This window comes from Aptenodytes patagonicus, chromosome 6 (assembly GCF_965638725.1).
Source record: "Aptenodytes patagonicus chromosome 6, bAptPat1.pri.cur, whole genome shotgun sequence".
NCBI lineage: Eukaryota > Metazoa > Chordata > Aves > Sphenisciformes > Spheniscidae > Aptenodytes > Aptenodytes patagonicus.
In genome coordinates, this window is record NC_134954.1 from 45903302 (window position 1) to 45923939 (window position 20638).

The 20638-nt window shown below is 49.7% G+C and overlaps 2 protein-coding genes and 1 long non-coding RNA gene across 8 annotated transcripts in view; 1 reads left to right on the forward strand and 2 right to left on the reverse strand.

Moving 5' to 3' along the window:
* Nucleotides 1-2123, reverse strand: part of CCNYL1 (cyclin Y like 1) — a 34122-nt gene extending 31999 nt beyond the window's left edge. Inside the window, exon 1 of the mRNA XM_076342393.1 lies at nucleotides 1825-2123. Coding sequence (XP_076198508.1) covers nucleotides 1825-2056 — 232 coding nt within the window. The 5' untranslated portion in view covers nucleotides 2057-2123. The remainder of the gene's footprint in view (nucleotides 1-1824) is intronic.
* Nucleotides 2124-12938: 10815 nt separating this feature from the next.
* LOC143162281 (uncharacterized) lies at nucleotides 12939-13768 on the reverse strand. The gene is made up of 2 exons (XR_012995671.1): nucleotides 13695-13768; nucleotides 12939-13264 (listed from the first exon to the last, which is right to left on the reverse strand). It is a non-coding gene; the product is annotated as an uncharacterized LOC143162281 (long non-coding RNA).
* METTL21A (methyltransferase 21A, HSPA lysine) lies at nucleotides 13352-18802 on the forward strand. Of its 6 annotated transcripts, none has more exons than XM_076342399.1 (3): nucleotides 13352-13367; nucleotides 15464-15575; nucleotides 16627-17106. In XM_076342399.1, exons 2-3 carry the CDS (start codon nucleotides 15491-15493, stop codon nucleotides 17022-17024), a joined length of 483 nt encoding a protein of 160 aa, XP_076198514.1. In that variant the 5' UTR covers nucleotides 13352-13367; nucleotides 15464-15490; the 3' UTR covers nucleotides 17025-17106. The 6 variants fall into 6 exon arrangements, with proteins under 6 accessions (XP_076198514.1, XP_076198511.1, XP_076198513.1 ...); XM_076342396.1 differs by lacking the exon at nucleotides 13352-13367 and adding an exon at nucleotides 13844-13859; XM_076342398.1 differs by lacking the exon at nucleotides 13352-13367 and adding an exon at nucleotides 14081-14335.
* Nucleotides 18803-20638: the final 1836 nt, after the last annotated feature.

A 20638-nucleotide genomic window follows, 5' to 3' on the forward strand; every position in this document is an offset into this window, starting at 1 on the left:
AAAAGTAAAATTTGTGATAGACAGTTACTGTCTTATTCTTGGACTATACACTTCTATTCATGTCTGCAAATTCAAAAAATTAAGTACTTCCCTACTTCAAGGCCAGTTCTGACATCTGGATGAATTCACAATTAAGCCCAGTTACTTAGCACTGCTGACAAGATCACACACTAAAGATTCAAACAAATACAACCCTTATTCCTGAGCAGATTTATTTAGCTTAGGCATTTTTGCTTGGCTTGTTTGACTCTTTAGCGTTTAGCTCCTCCTCCCTTAACGAGTATGGGAGAGTCGAGAGACTTCTGTAATATCTTCTCGCAAAAATAAAGTTTTATTTCTCCTAGACGGCAAATATAATTTCTCCTACTGCTGTACTGCACAGCTGTCTCACAGGAGATCCAAGGGGCTGACTGTTCCATCTCGTTTCTGTAACAGCTGCACCATATGGTGCTGTGCAGAACCATGCAAGTTTAATAATTCCATTTCTGAAGGCTTCCTCACACTCTTCTGCAGCCAGTTTCTCTCTGATAGCCAAAATTTTATTCTTAAGTGCAAGACGAGTATGTAGGGCCAGTGATAATTGTTATTGTATGCATCGTACGTTAAAGATGTCAGACAGGCTATCTTTTTTCAGCTGAATATATTTCATATAGGTGTGGTTATAATTATGAAAAGGAATAGCAAGACGCTTGTTAATTAAACTAAGTTTTGAATATCACAAGCTATTACACTGTGCTGTATGCTTACGGTATCATGTGAACATACAGACAGACAGGAGCACCCCTAACCTGTTACATGTTGTCTCGGTAACTCACTGCAGCACAAACCTGCAAGCTCTTCCCAGGCACGTCTGAAAAGGAGGTGCATTACAGAGCAAGTCTGTGTGACACCAGTGCTCCAGGTGTAACTGGAGGGAATCTGAACATCAAACGCCTACTTTCCTATGAGCCCAAGGAAAGCAAACTGGGAACACTGAGCTACATGACAAGGAACCTCAGTGTAATGAGTCCACAGCTATAACCAAGCACCCTGCATAGCTACATTATAAATTACCCACGTCCAGCCACAATGATGTCATATGCGCACAATCTTTGTGATTCTTAATTCCCTTATTCCCCACACACCCTCTTCCTTCCTCCTGTTCAACAGAGACTGGAAATGCAGCAGCTTTTGCGAACTGCCTGAACATTGCGACTGAGTCACGACTCCACAGTTAAGGAGAACCGAGCAGCCAGACTTCCACCTCAAACGGCAGCACCCGGGGGCTCTGCCACGACTCTTTCGGGTTCCCCGACGCCTCTCTCCAGCGGGCCGGGAGCGGCCAGCGGGGCTGGCTGCCAGGGACCCCGGCACGGCGCCCTGCGGGCAGGGGACGAACCGGCCTCTCCTCCGCCCTTGGCCGGTTACTTGTTAAGCGGCCGCGCCGGCTGCGGTGGCCCCGCGGCTTTTACCTCGGGAAGCGGTCCCGGACCCGCAGCCGACTTTCCCCGTCCGGCGGCAGCAAGGCGGAGTGCCCGCAGGAAACCCCGGAGCTGTCAGAGCGGTGACAGCCGCGGGGAACTTTGCTTGGGGCGCGGCGCGGGGCCGGGCGGCGGCAGGCCGGGCCCCCCTCCCCCGAGGGGCTCGCCGGACCGCACGATCCCCCCGCCGCCGGGACAAAGGGAGCGTGCCGCGGGCGGGGAAGCGCCGCGCCCCGGGCTGCCGGTCCCCCCGGGCACCCGCCCGCGGCGGAGCGGGGCGGGGGCACCACGGGGACAGCCGCCGGCAGGGCGGGGATGCGGTGCCCGGCGCTCCCCGCCGCCCGCCCGCCCGCCCGCCGCTCACCATCCGGGAACTCCCGGTCGCTGATGTGCTGGAGGTGGGGGCCGCCGCCGCCGGGATCCGAGTCCCCCGACTCGGCCTCCGCCGATCCCGAGCCGCCGCCGCCCGCCGCTGCCTGGTACGCGTCCACCCAGCGGTCGGGCCCCGGCGCTGCCCCGCCGCCGCCGCCGCCGCGGGCCCGGCTGAGCTTGGGGCTGGCGTCCGGGGATACGCAGCAGGTGACGGTGTTGCCCATGGAGCTCGGAGCTCCCCCGCCGGGCCCCGGCTACGCGGCTCCCGGGATGGGGCGGGGGAGGGGGGCGGAGGGGGAGCCGAGGCGCCGGGCTGAGGGAGGGAGGGAAGGAGGGAGGGAGGGAGGGACGGAGGGACGGAGGGAGGGGCGGGCCTCAGCGCCGCATCACCGTCGCCTCCGCCCCGGCCAGGCCAGGCGCGGCCCCCGCCCGCCCCGACGGCCGCGCGAGCCCCCCCGCCGCCTCCTGCACGCGGCGAGCCACGGACCTCGCGCGAGCGGCCACCTTCCCCGGGCCGGGGGAGGGGCGGGGGGAGGCCGGGGGGACGCCCGGCCCCGCCTCGCTCCCACCCAATCGCCTCCCGCCGGGGCGCCGCGTGACGCCGCTCCGCCAATGGGCGCGGGGGTCGTCACGGGGCCGCCGCCGCGCCCTTCCTGGCCTGCCCCCTTCCTTCTCCACGCGCACACGCACACGCAGCGCCGGCCGCGGCCCCTCGGCCACGCCCCTCGGCCCGCCCCCTGGCGGTGCCCCGCCCGTGGCCCCGCCCCCGGGGGCGTCTGGCTCGCGCTCGCGCTGCCCGGGCGGGCACGTGCTGCAGCCGGAGCTGCATAAAAAGAATACTACTACTACTATAATAGTAATAATAAAATAATAGTGACACAACAGAAAGCAATAACATAGTATAATAAAATCATACATAGACGTATTAATAAATAATAGTAATATCCCGCCTGCGTGCTGTGTGCTGCCTCCGCGGCGGCTGCGTGCCGCAGTCCAGAGAGGCTTCGTGAGGGATGCAGGCAGCCTCGGTGCTGCTTTTCTAAGTTTAAAAGGTTGTTTGTGAGTCTCGCCGGCCCTTTCCCCCCATTATTAAGGGTTTTAAGGGCTTCTGGGTTGGCCTGGGGTGTTTTGCCCACCTGTCCCCACGCGTGCTGAGCGGGCGGCTCGCGTTGCTGGGTGCCTGGCTGGGCTGGGGGCTGCAGCGGCCGCCTGGGAGCTCTGCCGTCGGTTCTGATGACTCTGCAGTGAAGCCCCTCAAGTAGTTGAGCATAAGCAATGCTGTGTCCCGCTGCTCGCTTATGGCTTAAATTTGCTGCTCTGCGCGTTAACCTGCGTGCAGCCTGGGGAGGAAACATTACACGGGGCCACCGGGATTCCCAGGGACTTTTGTTTCTCTGTTATTGAAAGTCTCCAGCAGCTGCGTTTTTGCTTGGTGAGTTTCAGTTACCTGAGAGCTTCTCAGAGGACTGGAATGCTCAGACACACTCCAGGGAAAATGGATTAGAGGGCAAGATACCCACAGCAGTCAGAGGCCCTGATAAACACCAAGGTACGTCGTTCTGCAATGGATCGCCTCACTATCGCTACAGAAATTTAACTCGGGCGCCTGATAAGAAGAACGGCTCTGCAGAAGACTTAAGAACACACAAAGTATTACAAAGCGCTGCTATCATGCTGGCAGTTATTCCAGAGATAGGCAGGCTCAGGGTTTTACTCCATTTTGTAGGACAAATCCTAACGTTTGCTCTCCCATGTGATCGCAGACGCAGAGTTTTCAGATAAACCATGCCTGGTTTCTTTGACGAGAGGAAGTCATAGATGCTGCATTTCTAGAATCTGTACAACTTAATCCCAGGCACAATAAAGGGAGGAACTAAATGATTTATAGTCTGATATGAGGATTATTCCCTCAGACTGATGAATTATACTTTTTCACTTGCCGGCAAGTTCTCTAAGCTGTGTTAGCTAAGCCTCTCTCCGTGCTACTGACAGTTTGTAAAGCCTTGTTACTCCAGAGAAATCTGACCTCACTGTGGATTACACGAGGGCCTCAGAGAAGATTTCCTTTCAGCGCTTTTTGAACCACTTCAGCCCAACGTCCCTCCGCAGCCTCTGTACTCTGCTTGGAAAGCTGTAGGATGGCGGGTCCTACTCCCAGGTCTAGGAAGGACCGAGACTTAACCATCAGGTGGGACAGGAGATTCGCCTGAGTCGGGGAGGGAAAAAAGGGGCTTCAGAAAAAACAGCTATTCAGAAGTTGGTGTTTTCTTCCCTCTGGCATTGTATCCACTGATTTTTGGTGAGGATGCTGGGGGAAGAGAAGAAAGCTGGAGGGTTGATGTGGTTTAGTGAAGTAATTAATTCTTAAGCAAGAATAAGAGCTGGCTTGCATCTGCATTATTTAATATTAAAACTGGCGTAATTTACCCTCTTACACCAGAAAAGCAATACCCTTACTTGTTTGCACCTGGCTGACTCTATTTTAAAAAGCGGCAGCGGCTGAGCAAGCTGCACTCCTGCTGCGCTGCCAGGCCCCGTCCAGCAGCTTGACCCCAACGGAGGCAAGCCTGCTCGGTCCCGAGTGGTGGTAGGAATCACGGGCAAATCTGCACATCTCAGCCAGACAGCCGCGACGCCGAGTGTCTGTTTGTTAAACTCTGTCCACCCTGTTCCTTGCAGCCATGCCAGCACGTGCAATGGGGCTGCCTGGCTTCAGTGGAGGGAGGTACAACCGCAGCAAGTGCCTCGTGGGATCCCAGCAGCAAGCTGGGACCTCTGCTAAGTCTGGGCTTCGGAGCAGCCTCAGGGAGCCCTTTGCCAAAGCTGCAGTTTTGGGCGTGGAAAATCCTTGTTCAAGAGTGAAAAAGAAGTGAGCAAGAGTGGCTCACCGGGTGGCCAAGCACCGGGAACCAGCCATTGAGGGCAACAGCCAAAACCGCACGTACTTGTCCCGATACACGAAAAATGCTGGGAACTCGAAGTGGCTGGAGTACGTGACGTGTCTCACTGCTATTTAGGCGTGAGGTTTTGGTTCCTCTGCCTCCCGGAGGCTGAAGTTTCCCATGGGTCTCATACTTCTTCTCGGTGTGTAATGCTGCAAAGGGGAAGAGAGGAGGGCCGCTCTGCCCCCGCACTAGCACTGTTGTAGAGTATCAGGATATATACAAACATGCAGAGGGAGGAAAGAAATCAGTAGTCTGTTTCCCTGTGTAGCCTTGTTCATGTAGGCCTTAAGCAAGAGGAAGCTGACTTTAACCCCTGGAAATCACAGAAACAGCAAACTGTCCCACCTCCCTGTCATTCCAGGAGAATTTAAGCTTCTGCTTCCACATACCTCAGCACACCAATAAGGAGTATTTTTCCATATCTGTGCATGTTTCCCTGTAGCTGCAGTAATGAGGAATATTCATTTCCCCCTCCATTTTGGCAAAGTAACTCTTAAAATCTTAATACAGATCTGATTTATCAGGATAATATGACAAAACCTGTTGCTGTGTGTATTTTCTGCAGAACCAGGTGATCCTTTTAATAGGTATAGCCTGAGCAACACCCTGCGGAGATGAAACACATTATCTTTTATTTATGCAGCTTAGCACTCTATTGACTTACTGCTATAGCAATATACTGAATACCATCTATCATGATTTATTACCAGTCCTGGTTCTCTTCCTATTTTCTGTCTCGTCTTTCGACTGTTTTGCTTGATTTACCCCAGTGAATCATCAGACAGTTTCCATTATAAAAAAAATCAATTACTTTGATGTACAATGGGCAGCACATACCTAGCTCCACATTTTGCACGATAAGTAGGCATTTTGGATGCCGGATCTTGGCAATAACGAATGCGTAAGCCAAAAATAGCTTACTATGGACTGTTGAGATTCGACCCCTTTTCCTCCTGCTCTGGGAAGAGAGGTCTGTGCCGCAGGACCCTCAGTTACTGCCCCTTCTCTCTGAGCAGGGCACCCAGTGGGCAGCAACCCCCCCTCACTCACAAGCACCAAATACCGTGCTTTTACATAATCTGTTGGACTGAACTGTTTTTCCACCCTGCTTGAAGCGTTTCCCAGTAGTTGCAGCATTCACCCCCCACCTAGTTTCAGGGCTGTCCTGGTTCACCAGGGCTGCGGCCGGGGTAGGGCAATTCCCAGTGTAGATGACGGTGCAAGGAGGGTGGGTCAGTTTTACTGAGGTCTCCTGATTACAGGGCTGGCCCATAAAGATTAGTAAGTCCTATTGCAGAGTAGCAATAACGATGTCCCAGGTAACGGGGAGAATCACTGCTATTCCTGGGAAGGAGCTGAGGGTAACACTGGCAAGTGCCAGTCCCACCGATGGCAGCGCGCCGTTTCTGCACCTCGCTTGGGAAGGACACTCCAGCTGCGAGGTATACCGGGTGAAAACCACCATGAGAGAGACTTGCAAGTTGATGGAAATAGGATTCACAGGCATATTTGCTTGCTCGCTTCAAGCCAGAGGCAGGCACTTGGGAAGAAGCCCAATCACAAGCTACAGCCTATTCTGAACAGGGCTCGAACCGGTATGTTTGCAGACACTTGGGAAGAAGCCTGGTCATGAGCTACAGCCTATTCTGAATCGGGCTCGAACCTGCATGTTTGCAGACAAAATTCAAACAAATTGGAAAGAACTTGTGTCATCCTCTGCACTGGGCAAACACTTCTTGAAATGGTGAAAGTTTTTTCTTATGGGACGAGAAAACAGTTTATCGCTCAGCTTTAAATGCATGCAGTATTTGTAGTTTGGATTAGTGCTGAGCATTCATGATCAATTAACCTCTTAGGGATTAAGTTTAGTTTCATTTGAGCACTGCCTCGGTGCTGCATTCAACCAGGATAACTCAGGCAAGGAAGACACAGACCAAAGTCCTGCATTTTAGGCAGGTGTGATCCTCAAATGAAGGTGTTCTGGGTTTTTTAATTCTCTCTCTCTTTTCCTGTTTCAGTTGCATACCTAACAGGTTTCAGTCACTCACTATGGGGAAGAAGGACCAGCTTTCAGTGCTGTCCTGAAGGTCGGCACATAAAAATATCCCCCCGGGAGTGCTGGCCGGGCTCTGAGCACAGAGCAGGGCGAAGCAGCAGGAACTGCTGCTGCACCGCAGCCAGCGGCCATGCGCCATGCCCAGCTTGGCTCGGGGAGAGCATCCCCTCTCCTGCCTGGCAGCTATTCCTCACCGAGGCAGCCATGCCTTAATGTGAAGGCAAACGTTTCCTGGTGAGTGGGTCATAGCAGGTTTTCTTGCAAGGTGCTGCCCAGCTGAGCTGCGGCAGGCAGACCAGGGATTTGCTGTGCCCAGAGCATGCACAGATGCGGTCGGGGCAGGGACACAGGCCCTACAGCTGCCGGGGGCGAGATGCACCTCTCTGGAAAACAACAGTAGGAGTTAACTTCAGTAGGGTCCCTAGGTCTGTTCCTCAAAAGCATACTGCATCTTTCTCCTGGGGAACAGAGAGGAGCAGAGCAGCTTTTGACTTGTTCTGGCATTGTAGGTTTGCCTTTTTTTTTTTAAACTGGAATCTTGCTTTTATGAAGATAAAAAGTAGTTCTCTTGCATTTGCGTTCACAAAGAAAATGTGGCCTGAATGTAACCTACAAAGTAATAGCTCAAGGGTACTGACTGCAGAATGGATTCCAGCAGGTGTTAATGACAACGCAGATGGGAGTTTATAAATTTGACACTAAATGTCACTATTCCCTAAAGAGTGCAAGTTTGTTATACAGGCCTTCATTCCTCCTCCAAGTGATGGCTCATGTTTAGCTTTTAATAATGCGTGGTGGGGAGAGAGTATGTTTGCTTTAATTTTCACAAAAGAGAAAGCAACTTTCCAAAATGTGGGAAATGAATCCTAATTTAAGCCCTCTGGGGAAGTTGCTGTAATCACCAGGAGAACTCTGCACATCCTTTAAGGAAGGCCAGGTGGGATCCTGAAACGAAACCTAAGTCAGATCGTGATGACAGCTGGAAGAGGAGCAACCTATATTCCCAAGGTGCGGAGATGAAGAAGACCTATGATTTATTCTGAAAATACAAAGGACCAGATTCACTCCTGATGTGAGTCTAATGAGGTCAAAGGATCTGTACCAGTGAGGAACATACCCTGCCAACTACTGAATGCAGCTTCTGAGCTATAAGCTTAGCTATATGTATAATTATTTGCAGGGTGCATAACAAATGAAGATTGCCAGGCTTGACAGGACTAATATTAGTGCTACCAGCTGTGTTTTGGCTTTGGGCTCACAGGGGAAGGTAATTCTGTCTCTTTACTTGGCCAGTTTGCCCCATACACGTGAGCCGCTGTCTGCTTGTGTTCAAAGGAACTCCACTTCTCAGACAAGTCTTTACATTTCCTACCTCAGACTTTCCCTGCGATGGTTACTTGTAGGTAGATTTGTGCATGTTTTTATTTAGCTCTCTCTCCGAAAACTTAGCGCTTATGTTCATAACCACACAACCCGTGGTCCCTTGCTTCGTGATGCAAAACCAGGCTTCCCTTCATCTGTGAGCAACAGTATCCCTGAGAGGAGACATCTGAAACCACAGTTACCAGCTCCTATCTGAATAATGACTCTTGAAAAATTCCCAAATCCAAGGGTATCTTCTTGCCCACACCAACTGCAACAAGAAGCCAAGGATCTCCTAAAATGCTTGAAATTAAATTGTAGGATTTTCCATAAGCCATCCAGCTTCACAGTCACCGTCAGTCCCAGAAATGGACAATGGCTCCTTGCAAATGCTCGGTTGTGCTTCACAGGGCCAAGAATCTTAAATCCTGCAAATTCTGCTGTTATCTTCACCTTGACTGAGTACTGCACATGCCTTTCCGAGGCCATGTGCCTCCTTGCTTGTCTGCAGGGTGATAACACCAGCTCTGGGATGTGTTTTGTTCAATTTCTCCCTTCTTAGAAAGTGTCCCAGCTGCGGGAGAAGGCGTGCTTTCTGATCTTGCTCTCAAGCAGTCTATGGATAACTTGGAGAAGAGCCAGGACTTTGTCTTTTCCTGGAAACGTAGCTGCAGGAAGAATGAATCACCAGGTTGAACCTGTATAACCAACTGAAAACAAAAGCTCAGACTTCTGTGTCTCACTGTTGCAAATAATGGGGGGAAAAATAGGCATCCTGTTTTGAAATCCACTACCAGCTGACAGGACAAAAATATTGCACGCGTGATTGTCTTTTGAAGCTGACAAGTAACATAAGACTATGGCCATTTAAGGGAAAAAGCCTGAAGCAAAACAGTAGTTAGGGAAATAGAAATTTCCAATGTTTTCAGGGAAAAAAGTAACCAGCGAGGTTGTTCAGAACACACAGGGCGGATATTTAGTAGCCCTAAATTTTCACACTTTTAAATCATCGTCTGTGCTACCCTTGGCTAGCGGTGAATACGTGCAAACCAGGGTTGGGAGCCTGCGTTTCATAGCATCAGGACAGACTGCAGTGCTGGTGTCATTGATTAAATCTGTCCTTTTGCCTCTGCAGCAATCTAAGATGTCATTACAGGCAACGCAGAGGCTTCTTGGCTAGCATGCGAGCATCTGGATCACTGCAGGGATACCAACAGCACAAACATATGGCAGTTAACGTTTCTTTACCTTAGCTTCTCTTTTCTGATCCTACCTTCCTTTTGTCTTAAGGAAAAATAAAACTAGCTTCGCAGCTATCAAAGGCTAAGGTAGAGTTAATGGAGACTTAATACCTGGGAAGAGAATTTGAGATGTGCTGAGGCCAAGAAAGACGGAGGCCTGCAAAGCTGGTCACGAGACCCGACACGTGGCACCTCACGGCCTGGAACTCCAGCAGCTGGAGACGTGGGAAAGGCTGTAGGTCTGTGAACATCTGAAAGTGCAGTGATAAGTGGAGGAGGTTTCCAGCAAATGAAGTGCAGCAGGAACTGCAGTGGTTGCTTGCGAAGAAGAGCTTACTCATTCTGCTTTTTGTTCCTTAATTAAAACTTCAGAATAATGTCAGCTTTCAGACCTGCAAGGCCTTTGAGAGATCAGTCACATAATTCCACTAAAAGCTAAGTGATCTTTCTGTAACAAGACGTTTTAATAAACGTGGTGATTATGTATGACAGTTTATCAAGATGCGAGGTTGAAGGCGTGAATGTAATGTTACTGACGGGAACTATTCCCTCTTCGGAGGCTCCAGAAACTTCCTGTGTTTCAGCTCAAGCACTTAGGAAACTATACATCTTCATATTTTTGATCATTACGTCCATTGTTTAATGTAACTCTGTGTGTAAAGGAAATGACATGCTAGATCAGACCATACATTTATTTCAATATTTAACATTTTTTGCAAGGATCTTACTGAAGCAGCGAGTTATAAGATCTACTGATAACCCGTCAGTTTCTGCAGAAACTTAAGTTTTTATTTTTAATTCACCCCATTGGTTTCAAAGATGATCCAGATCAGTTCAAGCTGAGGCTGTCTTGATTCTGCAACTGCAAGCTGTCATCAGCCAAATTAATCTCCGGTTTATTCCCTTTGTATTTAACAGCAAGTGATTCACCGCCCCATCTATCTCACTGGTGTGGAGAATCTGGAAGCTACTGGTGAAGATGAAAATGTGAAAATTGTTAAATCATTTCACTGCTAGTCATTTGAATGGCCACTTATGGAAATACTTAGGGAGAAAGACTGCTTTCTTTTCCGGGTTTTCCTCCAAGCTTTGTGTTAGCTCGTGTTCCTTTGGTTGATGAAAGCTCTTAGAAAAATAGGTATTTGCCTGAACTTTACTTCAAAGACAGTTTTCGTATTTCAGTGGAATGACAAGCAGAAGTAGCTGCTATTTATTTAGAGAGGAAAGGATTAAACGTGTATGACCAGAAGTTTCTACACAAATGTAGAACAGAACCATTTGGAGTAAGGCGTTGCTGTCAGAGGGTTATCAACAACACAGGTTTCTAGATAGAGTTTAAAAAAAAATCAGATTGTTTCTATTTATACCTGCCTTTGCCTTGGTAACCAGAGTCTGCATGAGGGATGCAGTATTTTCCCCACATCATGGATGGCTCCAAAATCCAGGCGCAGCCATGCGGTACATGCAGTGTCTGCAGAACTATCACAAGAACTGTCACATTCATTTCTAAGAGAGGATTTTAAACATTAAGCAGGAAAGAGATTTCAGAAAGGGAGGTGTATTAGTATAGCTTCAAAATAATTTGCTCTCTTTTCTGTCTCATCTACTTGATTCTTTGATCTTCTGAGTATTACAAGGACCATTTTTCTTAATTACCCCAAGCAGCTTACCTGCATCTGAGGTAGCGGGATTTACTTATAGTTGGACACATTATGCCTTTGCTCTATCAAGGAGTTGAATAAGGTAAGAATGGACTTGACTGCGTTTCTTTATACTTTAACTCATTCTTGCTTACTTAAGATCAGCTATTCCCTACTTTGCAAGTTTATCTGCAGCTTAGGTGTCCTTGTAGCCTTCTGCAGTGTTTAAAAGCTGAACCAGGCTATGTTCTTGCACCTTTATTGTTGCTCTAAGCTCCTGCCCTGCTGGGAGAAAAAACATTTCAGTTCTGGGCAACTGTTTTAGGCATAATTCTTTGTTGTTGTGTTTTCCTTATCCTTTTACTGTCAGGAAGGGTGGAGCAAACCAAGTTTCTTTCTCTGTCACTATAATACTTGGGTATTGTACCTTCTTAGAAAATGGATTTGGAGAGGGGAAAAGCAGGTACATATAGGCTTAGAATGAACATGGGGAATCAGGGCCCTTACTGAACTTCTAGTGGACTTACTTGTTTCCCTTTTAATAGCTTCACTATCCAGTTATGATCTGGGAAGTAATTTCTGATCTCCTGTATAAGGCTCACAGAAGTCAGTGCCAAAGTAACATTAGCAGGGAAGAAGGGGAAATAGTTCTGGGAAGCGGAGTAGGATTAGAAAAGAACCTGCTGTGCTCCAAAGATACTCAGAGATATCCGACTTACAAAAACACGTTCTTGGGATAAACGCACTCACTGCATTACTGTCTTTGAGAACAAATGTATAAATTTTCACATACAGCCTTCTTTCACTCTAGTTGCTGTTTTGCCAGACCCTAAGTCTTATGAAATACTGCAGGGGAAGAAAACTGCCCCGGGGGGGAAAAAAGGAGGCAGTTGGGAGCACTGGAGCCCTGACGCACTCCTCCACATCTCCTTGGCTGGAGATCCCAGGGCTGGCATGTGGTGCTGGAGGTGGAGGCAAAAGCTTTGTGCCATTTGGGAGTTTTCCTCCATTTGCCTGATGGTGTAGTTTAGGCACAGCGTAAGTGATTCAAAAACTCAACTAAGCAGAGTTCTCATTTCAAGTGTAATCACTCTCATTGTTTTTCCCACACTGCCTATATAAATAATTAAAAAAATAATTGAGATAATAGCACAAGCAGTTTCAAACTCTCAAAAGCAGGAGAAGTGAGTGGCAAGGGACCAGCACTTTAGGACGTAAAACCACAGTAAGCTGAATCATCGCACCTGCTCTGGCATGTTTATGAGGAGAAGTCTGAGTTGCCGTAAGACAAGTATGAACTGGTTTGGGGCAAGTGAAATTCTGGTTTCCATTCCCCTACAGTAGCAGAACCCTAAAAACAAGCTTTAGTTCCTGCTACCCCTGTGTAGCCTGTAATGCTCCTCCACAAAGGCTTTCATGAATCTTGAGCCACACTGTTGAAATCAACAGCTTTCACATGTAACCACATTTGCTTTCGTCTGACAGCCAGATTTGCTGCTCCCTGTGGGAAAGAGTGGGGATGTTTTCTGGAGCTGGTTACGCTCCCCAACTTTGAGGGCCAGCCTCACGCCATTGGTGGTGACACTGGGAGCTGCCGAGCCACACAGCCACTGGAGATGGGTGCAGGAAAGGCATGCTGCTCTCCTGCCACGCTCCCCCACGTGTGGTCCTTTGCACACGAGGCCTGGCCCCTCGCAGAGGCTGAGGAGCATGGCTTGAGGTCCTGCGCCTTTTTGTGGAGCACCTGCAGCAGCGCCTCCAGGCAGCCAGAGTGCAAGCACTGCCAGGACGCTTCCCCGGCCCCCCTGTGGCCTTTAGCAGTCTTTGGAGGAAGTTCAAGTAACTGGAGATGGAGACACACAAAGGAGAGGAGCACTGTGTTGTTTTGCCAAACAAGAGATTAAATGGAGCCAAAGGTGAAGAGAAGCCCACACACAAACAACGCCGCAGGAGAGTTAACGCCACACCACCACCTGAGAGCAACTTTGGCTTTACTGCCTTGGTCAATGCTCTGACCGAGATGCTCAAGAAGTGTTGTGTTTCTGCGATGGTTACCCAGTTATTGAGGGACTGCTTCCAGGCTGGTGATGAGCACTTGCAGAGACAGTATGTTCACCGTGCTGGCAATGGAGGATGAGGCCGGTGGGCTGGACAAACGCCTTTCCTTTGCAGTGACTTCCAAAAACCCCTGAAACAAAAGCCACGAGCCGGATCCACAGAGAGGCTGCGGGGACAGCAGACAACGTCCCACAGGGCCTTTTGCACCTCGTACCTTTTTTCACGGCACGCAGGTCTGAAAATGCGAGAAGCCCCCGGGCCCCAGCCTCCTGCTGGAAGCAGCGTAATGCTCTTCCCCTCCGGGATGCCCCGAGGACCTCCCAGGGACAGGCGCAGGCACAGCCCTTACCCAGCCAGCGGCTTCCCAGTGCCATACCCCACGCCGCCAAGCCCGTGATGGCCGGCACCAGCCCTGGGCCGCCCGCACCGCCCTGCGGACAGCCGTAGCTTGCGTTCTGCCTTGCCGTCCCCGTCCCCGTCCCCCCCCGTCCCGCCGTGGCTGAGGGGCAGGAGCGCTCTGGGGACCTTTCAGCCCCAGCCCCAGCCTCGTCCCTCTTTACCCGTGATTTGATCGCCCCCCCCGGCTCGCCGGGGCAGGCCGCTGAGCTCCGCCGGCCCCGCCGCCGTTCCCCAGCCGGGCGGCGGCCCGGGGAGGCCGCAGCCGCCCCAGGCGGCGGCGCTGGGGGCCGGGTCAGCGCTCCGCGGCGGCCCCGGGCCTGCCAAGCGTGAGTAGCGGGCGGGCGGGGCGGCGAGGGGCCGAGCCCGGGGGAGAGCCGGGCCCTTCCCCCCGGCGGCCCCGAGCCTTCCCCTGCCCTCGCCCCTCTGGCTCGGCGTCGGCGCGGGGCGGAGCGGAGGGGGCCCGGGCCCGGCGGCGGCCAGGGCGGGCCGAGGGGGAGCGAGGCGGTCGGGGAGGGCCCTGCCGGCGGCGCTGGCTCCTGCCCGCGGGGCGCGGAGGCCGCGGGAGCGGAAAGCCGGAGGGCTGGGGCCGCGGCCACCGGGCCCCGCCGCGCCGCAGGAGGCGATCGGCCGCCGGCGGGATGGCCTTGGTCCCCTACGAGGAGGGAGCTGGCTGGGGAGCGCGGCAGCTGCACAGCCCTTCGGCCACCTACCGCTTCGCCAGCCACACCATCCGCCTCAAGCAGGACTGGCGGCGGCTGGGGGTGGCGGCGGTGGTCTGGGATGCGGTAGGTGTTCACACCAGGTGAAATGTTTCTGTTTGTGGCTTCCTGTAGCGCTTGCCCTAGCTTTCAGAATCACCGTAGAAAAATACTTAACATTGAATTAAGGGAAGGCTTTTTTCGATAAGAAATTTTTTACAAAAAGAAAACGTTAATCTCTGCTTTACCTGTCTTTTTTTTTTTCCTCATGAGAGATCCTGGAAGACCCCAGGGGAAACGTGCCACCTTAATCCCTGCGCGGCCAGTGCCAAATACAGGAAATGTTCCCGATAACTCGCAGAACTCCCACCCATTTCTTAACAGTTGCCCGTGATGTTTGCTTAACGCCCTTCAGAGCGCAGCACGGATCCTGCTGCTTGTAGAGTTGAGAAGGACTGCTGGTAGACTTTATCTTGGGGATAAGAACGTGCAAAACAGAGGGGTTTGTGGCGGGCCCAAGGCTGCGGGGCAGTCGGTGGCAGTACTGCTGTAGGAATGCAAGGGCTTCCCATCGGTCGGGTCTCTGTCCAGACACAAATTCCACTTTTACCTCTAGCTTTAAAGAGCAAGTGTAGCAGTTTTAGCAAACTCCTCAAATGAATTGGTGCACAGGGCTGTGGGTCTTTCCCGACATCGGCTTTGACAGAACTTGCTATGGAGAGCGCTCCTTGTCAAGATTTCTGTAAAATGCAACACACGTTAGATACAAACAGAAGTGTTATTACTTTACTTTCCCTGTGTCCTTCCTGACGGCGCATGCCAGTGTTGAGCAGAAACCTTTTGAAATACCATGCAAGATACTATGAAACCTCATCCTGGGCTTTTGCAATACTGTGTTCATTCACCAGTGTTTGACACCCCCCAGCTTTTCCCTTCCAAATGCAACTCTTTCTGCCTCCTATTATGTTTGGGGATTCATGAAGCAGTGTTGCCGCATCCGAGTTGTAGCCTCCGTGGTTCTTTTTTTGTTTTGCCTGTAAGAGTCTTCCATAAAACTCATAAAAAGACCACACGTGCACACAGGAGGCAGAGAAGGGCTGAACAAAGTCTTGCTGCAGACCTGAAGTGCCTGACCCTTCCCATAACCTTTTCTCTCAGTGTAAATCAGAAATCCAGTGTTCAATATGACTGAAATGAGCCCTCTGCTTAATTGCCCTTGTCTCTTGGTTTAGGCTGTTGTCTTGTGTGCTTATCTGGAGATGGGAGGCATTGATCTCAGGGATCAGTCTGTGATTGAGCTGGGAGCTGGAACTGGATTGCTGGGAATAGTGGCCACGTTATTAGGTAAGGGCTTTTTTTTGTTTGTTTAAAGCAATTTACAACTGTAGTAAAACTGGCACTTTTACATCTACATGCCTGGTATAGAAATTAACACCAAAGCTACATATGTGAATTGTGATGTTTCCTGTCTGAGTCATCTTCCTTTCTTGTTAGACTTCAGAGCCTGCTGCGTTATTTATTGTAGCGATGGTGCCACTGCAGTTTACTTTATGGTGGGACCCTGTTAAGGCTGACGCCTGTTACTATGGCACTCAGCTCAGCAGCATTAAGTTCTGCCACTATTCTCCCCCAAGGGAGTGAGCGCCATGCTTGCAGTCTTCCACTGGTTCTTGTATGCAGCACAGATAAATCTACAGACAGAAACCACTCTCTGAGCTTGTGTAAGCCTTGTTATCCTATCTTGCAGACAGGGAAACCAAGGTCTGGAGAAATGAAGTGATGTGCCTGTGATCTGTCTGTGACTGAGGCAGGGACTGGGTACTATGTTAAATTTGTGCTAACTGTCCCAGGTTAACTTTGTAATTCAAAGCTCTAGTGGCTGTGGAAGGTGCCTATTGAAATAATAAAAACAAAGCAGTTTTTGTCAAAATACAATCATGCCATGCAAAATCACACAGGCATAACTTTTGTCTGACCTGTGAAAGAGGCTCTCTAGCTACCTCTCTCCTACTGAACAAATACGGAATTGGAGCAGGTTAATTGTAACAATCCCTGTAACTTATTCTGTCACCTATGGAAAGGCAGAAAGTAACTTCTCTACTTCCATGCACTAAGAAAAAGTTCCAGAAAACACTTTTTGTTCCCTACCCAACTTAATCTTCATGTGGAGTACACTTTATATTCTTAAGTGACTGATGAAGGGTAGGATGTATGTAGATAGTGGGCTTTTTGCTTGTTTTGTTCTTTTGTTTGTTTGTTTTTAATCAGGCAGCTCAGGGGAGTTGTTAATGTTTAACAGGAACTAAGGAGCCTGCTTGACTTAGAGCATTGTATCGCAAATGCTATATTTATGGACATTGACTATATGTCTGAGACATACTCCTGTACCGCTTAGGTGCTCATGTTACCATCACAGACAGGGCGGCAGCACTGGAGTTCCTGGAGTCAAATGTACAGGCTAACTTACCTTCTGAACTACGTCCGAGAGCTGTGGTGAAGGAATTGACTTGGGGAAAAGACCTGGGTAACTTCCCTCCAGGAGCATTTGACTTCATCCTGGGTGCAGACATCGTTTATCTGGAAGAAACTTTTGCAGAACTGCTTCAGACGCTGGAGCACCTGTGCTCAGAGCAAACTGTGATTCTTCTTTCCTGTCGTATCCGCTATGAACGGGATCACAAATTCTTGAAGATGCTGAGAGGCCGTTTCTCTGTATATGAGGTCCACTATGATTCCAGTAAGGATGTTCATATCTACAAAGCACAGAGGGGTAGTCGCAAGGATGACTTTTGACTCTATGCTTTGTTAGTAAACCACTGAGGCTGTTCAATCCTCCCCTTGTTTCTACTCAATACACTTGTTCCTAAGCATATAATTGCAGTTGTGTTATTTCACTGGCTTCTTGTTCTGATGGTCTTGTCTGATCACTTGGTCTGATACAGCAAGGATTGTATTTCTGTTCTGTGTATTGAACCTCTGCTTCATTTCTCAGTAGAGTTGTATAGGGTCTTCCACTGACTTTTCATCAAATGTAATTTTTGAAACTGATTTAAGTTGCAGAAATCTCCAGGCATCAAAAACGTCATCAAAAGATCTGTTGTTTAAAATCAAGCCACACTTAATTTCTGTGGGAAACTTAGAAATAGATTAGAGTGGTTTTTTTTTCCCCCCTTACCACTTCCTTAACTTTAGAAAAGTGGATGAAATATAAGCTAAGACTCCAGCTCTAAATGCTTTGACTCTTCAGGCCTTCTGCATCTTAAAAGTTGTGGTAAAAGAAGCCACTTAAAGGCCAAAAGCAACAAAGGTAGCTGCTATAAAGTCGTATTGCTGTCACTGCTGCATTGAAGAGGCACAGGGAAACAAAGAGCAAGGTCTGTGTAGCGGAGTGGGTTGGGAATCAATATTGCAGAGTAAGCCAACTTAGAAATCAGTAGTGTTTTTACCTGACTTGCAAGCATGGAGGCTATGCCTGCAGTACCAAAGCAGCCGTGGTTCTTGGGTTGTCCCTGACAAGGTAACTTTCCCTCGCACAGATCAGGGCTCCTTGGAGCAGATACACATGCACATGTGCCAGCAGGGAAAGTGAAACAAGGAGACTCAAACTGTTCTTTAAATATCAAATCTGTCCTTGACTCTCAAAGTACCGCTAAATAACATTCTACTTTCTGCCTTTGTGGCTCACTCTGTCTCCGAGAGCTGTTATTTAGGAGAGGAGGGTGCTGCTGTAAAGTCTTTGTAGCTGGGGGAGTACTTATTCTTGAATTACTTGGGACCTTGGGGCAGTGTCTAGATTTCGGCATGCTTTCTGTGCACAGTGGTAGTTAGACGCTGTTCTAAGTAACTGATTTCGTACCTTGAGCTTGTAAAAACACCTGTGTGTGTTTATCCCACAAGGTCCTATGTGAAAAGTGCTGCAGCCTGGAATCCAGCTTGCACCAGCAGCAGACTTCCTTCTCTTTCTAGTGGTGGAAGAATGAAACTGGTGAAAACAATGGCCTAACAGAAGACAGCTACACTTCTAAATGCAGGAATTGCTATAGTACTTTTTTTTTGGTGGATGTGGAACTTTTTTTTTCTTTAAAATTAACTTACAAAGCCCCAGGTCAGGTTCAGGCTTTAAGCGTGTGCATGTCTTTGGCACTGGCAACAGCAAACACCAGCAGCTGCTTGGGGCCATGAACCTTAGGAGCTCTTTATCACTTCTGCTTCCATCAAACTTCCTAACTGGAAAAGATGCAGAGGGTCTGTGGTCCAGAAGTGATGTGCAGACTGTAATCCGGAAATGACACATTTATCATTACAGCTCCCATGAATGAGGCCCGAAGGTCTTGTGCTTCATCCCCGACGTGTCTCGCGTGTCTTCAGCTGAGTTCCTTGCTTGACTCTGGACTCTGCCTGAGAGTTGCTGCTCTAAAACACTTGCTTACAACAGTATCCTCAGAAGCCACATGGTGTCACTAAAACAGTACTTACGCAGCTGGCTGGGAATCTGCAGTCTGAAACTAGAGCTGCAGTCCCTTTGAGGGAAGGAAGACAGCACTTTTAATTAAAAACAGAACATGATATGAGCTTTAATGTACCAGACATGGCTTTTTCTGTCCTATCAACTGGGTGAGCAATGGTTGAATAAAATTACAAGCTCTCCCCACTCTCCCTCTGGCTCTAGTTTTCAGAGCGTAGCTGTAAGTTCTCACCACTCCTCTTCCTTTTCTTCCCCACTGGTGTTTCCTTGTCTCCGAGCTCGTCTGTGGTGACTGTATGTTAGGCTCCCCCCCCCCAGCTGGAGCTGGCAGAAAGCAGCGTGCTGGTGCTTGGGCTTATGAGTGCATGTGACTTGGTGCGTGGGGAAAGCCTGCTACCTGGCTGTGCTTGGCCCTCGCAAGAGGCTGCAGCTTGCAATACTGAGAGCCTTAGCAGCTTGCGTTGTTGCCATAGGAGGAACATGCCTAAAAAGCCCGCTTAAATAGTACAGAATAAAGCCCAGTGTAGTACAGAATGAAGCCTAGTGCAGCAACCTACACACTTTTAAGAAGGGGGCTTTGCTCCAGACCTTGCTTGACGATAGGAAAAGTTTTGCACTTTTAAAACAGATCAGTTTAATTGCATCTCTTTCTAATTGTTTAGCAGCTTTCGGTGTCCGTTTTCCCATTGCTGCTGTTGCAGCCTGTAGCCTTCCTGCGAGAGCAGGCATGTGCTGGAAGAGACCAGGCTTGTCTTCTTTTGCTGTGCTGCTGTTGCACAGCAGCTGTATGCAAACCCAAGGGAGTATGTTTGAAGGCTGAAGCAATGCTACTGCCCATAAGTAAATACTTTTGGAGAAAAGCGTGAGATGACACTGGCAGCTCAGGTGAGTGCCTTGCCCCTGTCCTGCAGAGCTGAGCTCTTGGTGGCCCCTCCCCAGCTCAGCAAGTGGCACCCCCTCAAGGGGACACCTTCTCCTCTGACTGCTACTGGGGTGCGGGTGCTCCTTTAGATTCAGGAGACCAGACCCAGGAATATTGCAGTTAGGCCACCACCACAAGCACATTAGTTCTGGTTGCTTTTTAAGCTACAGTGTTTAGGGGCAGGCACCAACCGTGAAAACGTAACTCAGCTGAAACCTACAGCCCATTCCTGCTGGGCAGTGCTAACACTCACCTGCACCAGGCACTGAGCCGTGCCTTCTGTTGTCCCAGGTTGGGCTTCGCAGCTTTTTTGTATTCCCATTGCTTAGCTTCAGGGAGATGTCAGGAGTGAACCACGCCAGACATGCAGGGCAGAAGTAGCAGAGGCATAATTGCCCGGTGAGTGAGCAGAGAGAGAGCAGCCCTCCGTGATGACACCTGCAAACTCTGGTGTCCCAACCAACTGGTCCCAGGTGAGCTTCTGCTCTAGTATGAGATGAGGCATGGTAGTGCTTCAGTGGCTGTTTGGCAATTACACTAATACCCTGCCCAAGCACTTCCTGTCACCCTGTTCATCCCAGCACTAGAGAAGTCAGCGCGATTCTCCTTTGGGTGGTTCCATTGCATTGGTCCTGTTTTGTAGCAGCTGATGTGAACTCATCTGTAGGGAGGATGTGTTTGGGCATGGGTCCCCGAGTAGTGGGGCAATGCGTAAATAGTCTCAAGAAATAAAATACTCACCCTAGGGAGAGGATCCAAGTCACAGGGAAGTGACCAGATAAGACATGAACATGCTGTGAGATTGCAAAACCATCCCTGAAACATGCCATTCTGCAAGGGAACAAACTTTTCTAAGATGTCATTGCAACTAAAGTCACGTTTGATTATTATTAAGACACGGAGTATGAAATTCAGCTCTGTATCTAGTGGACGAAGAGCTTCAAGGTGCAGCAGTGTCAGAAGAATCAGATTTACCAGCTGACCTACTGACTGCACAGGAATCTGTATTACCCGATTCTT

Excerpts from the sequence above, each read along its gene's own strand:
- METTL21A (XM_076342394.1), top strand. The coding sequence starts at position 14,172 with ATGGCCTTGGTCCCCTACGAGGAGGGAGCTGGCTGGGGAGCGCGGCAG. Across the intron at positions 14,319-15,463 it reads CGGCGGTGGTCTGGGATGCG|GCTGTTGTCTTGTGTGCTTA; the intron begins GTAGGTGTTCAC and ends CTCTTGGTTTAG. Across the intron at positions 15,576-16,626 it reads AATAGTGGCCACGTTATTAG|GTGCTCATGTTACCATCACA; the intron begins GTAAGGGCTTTT and ends TGTACCGCTTAG.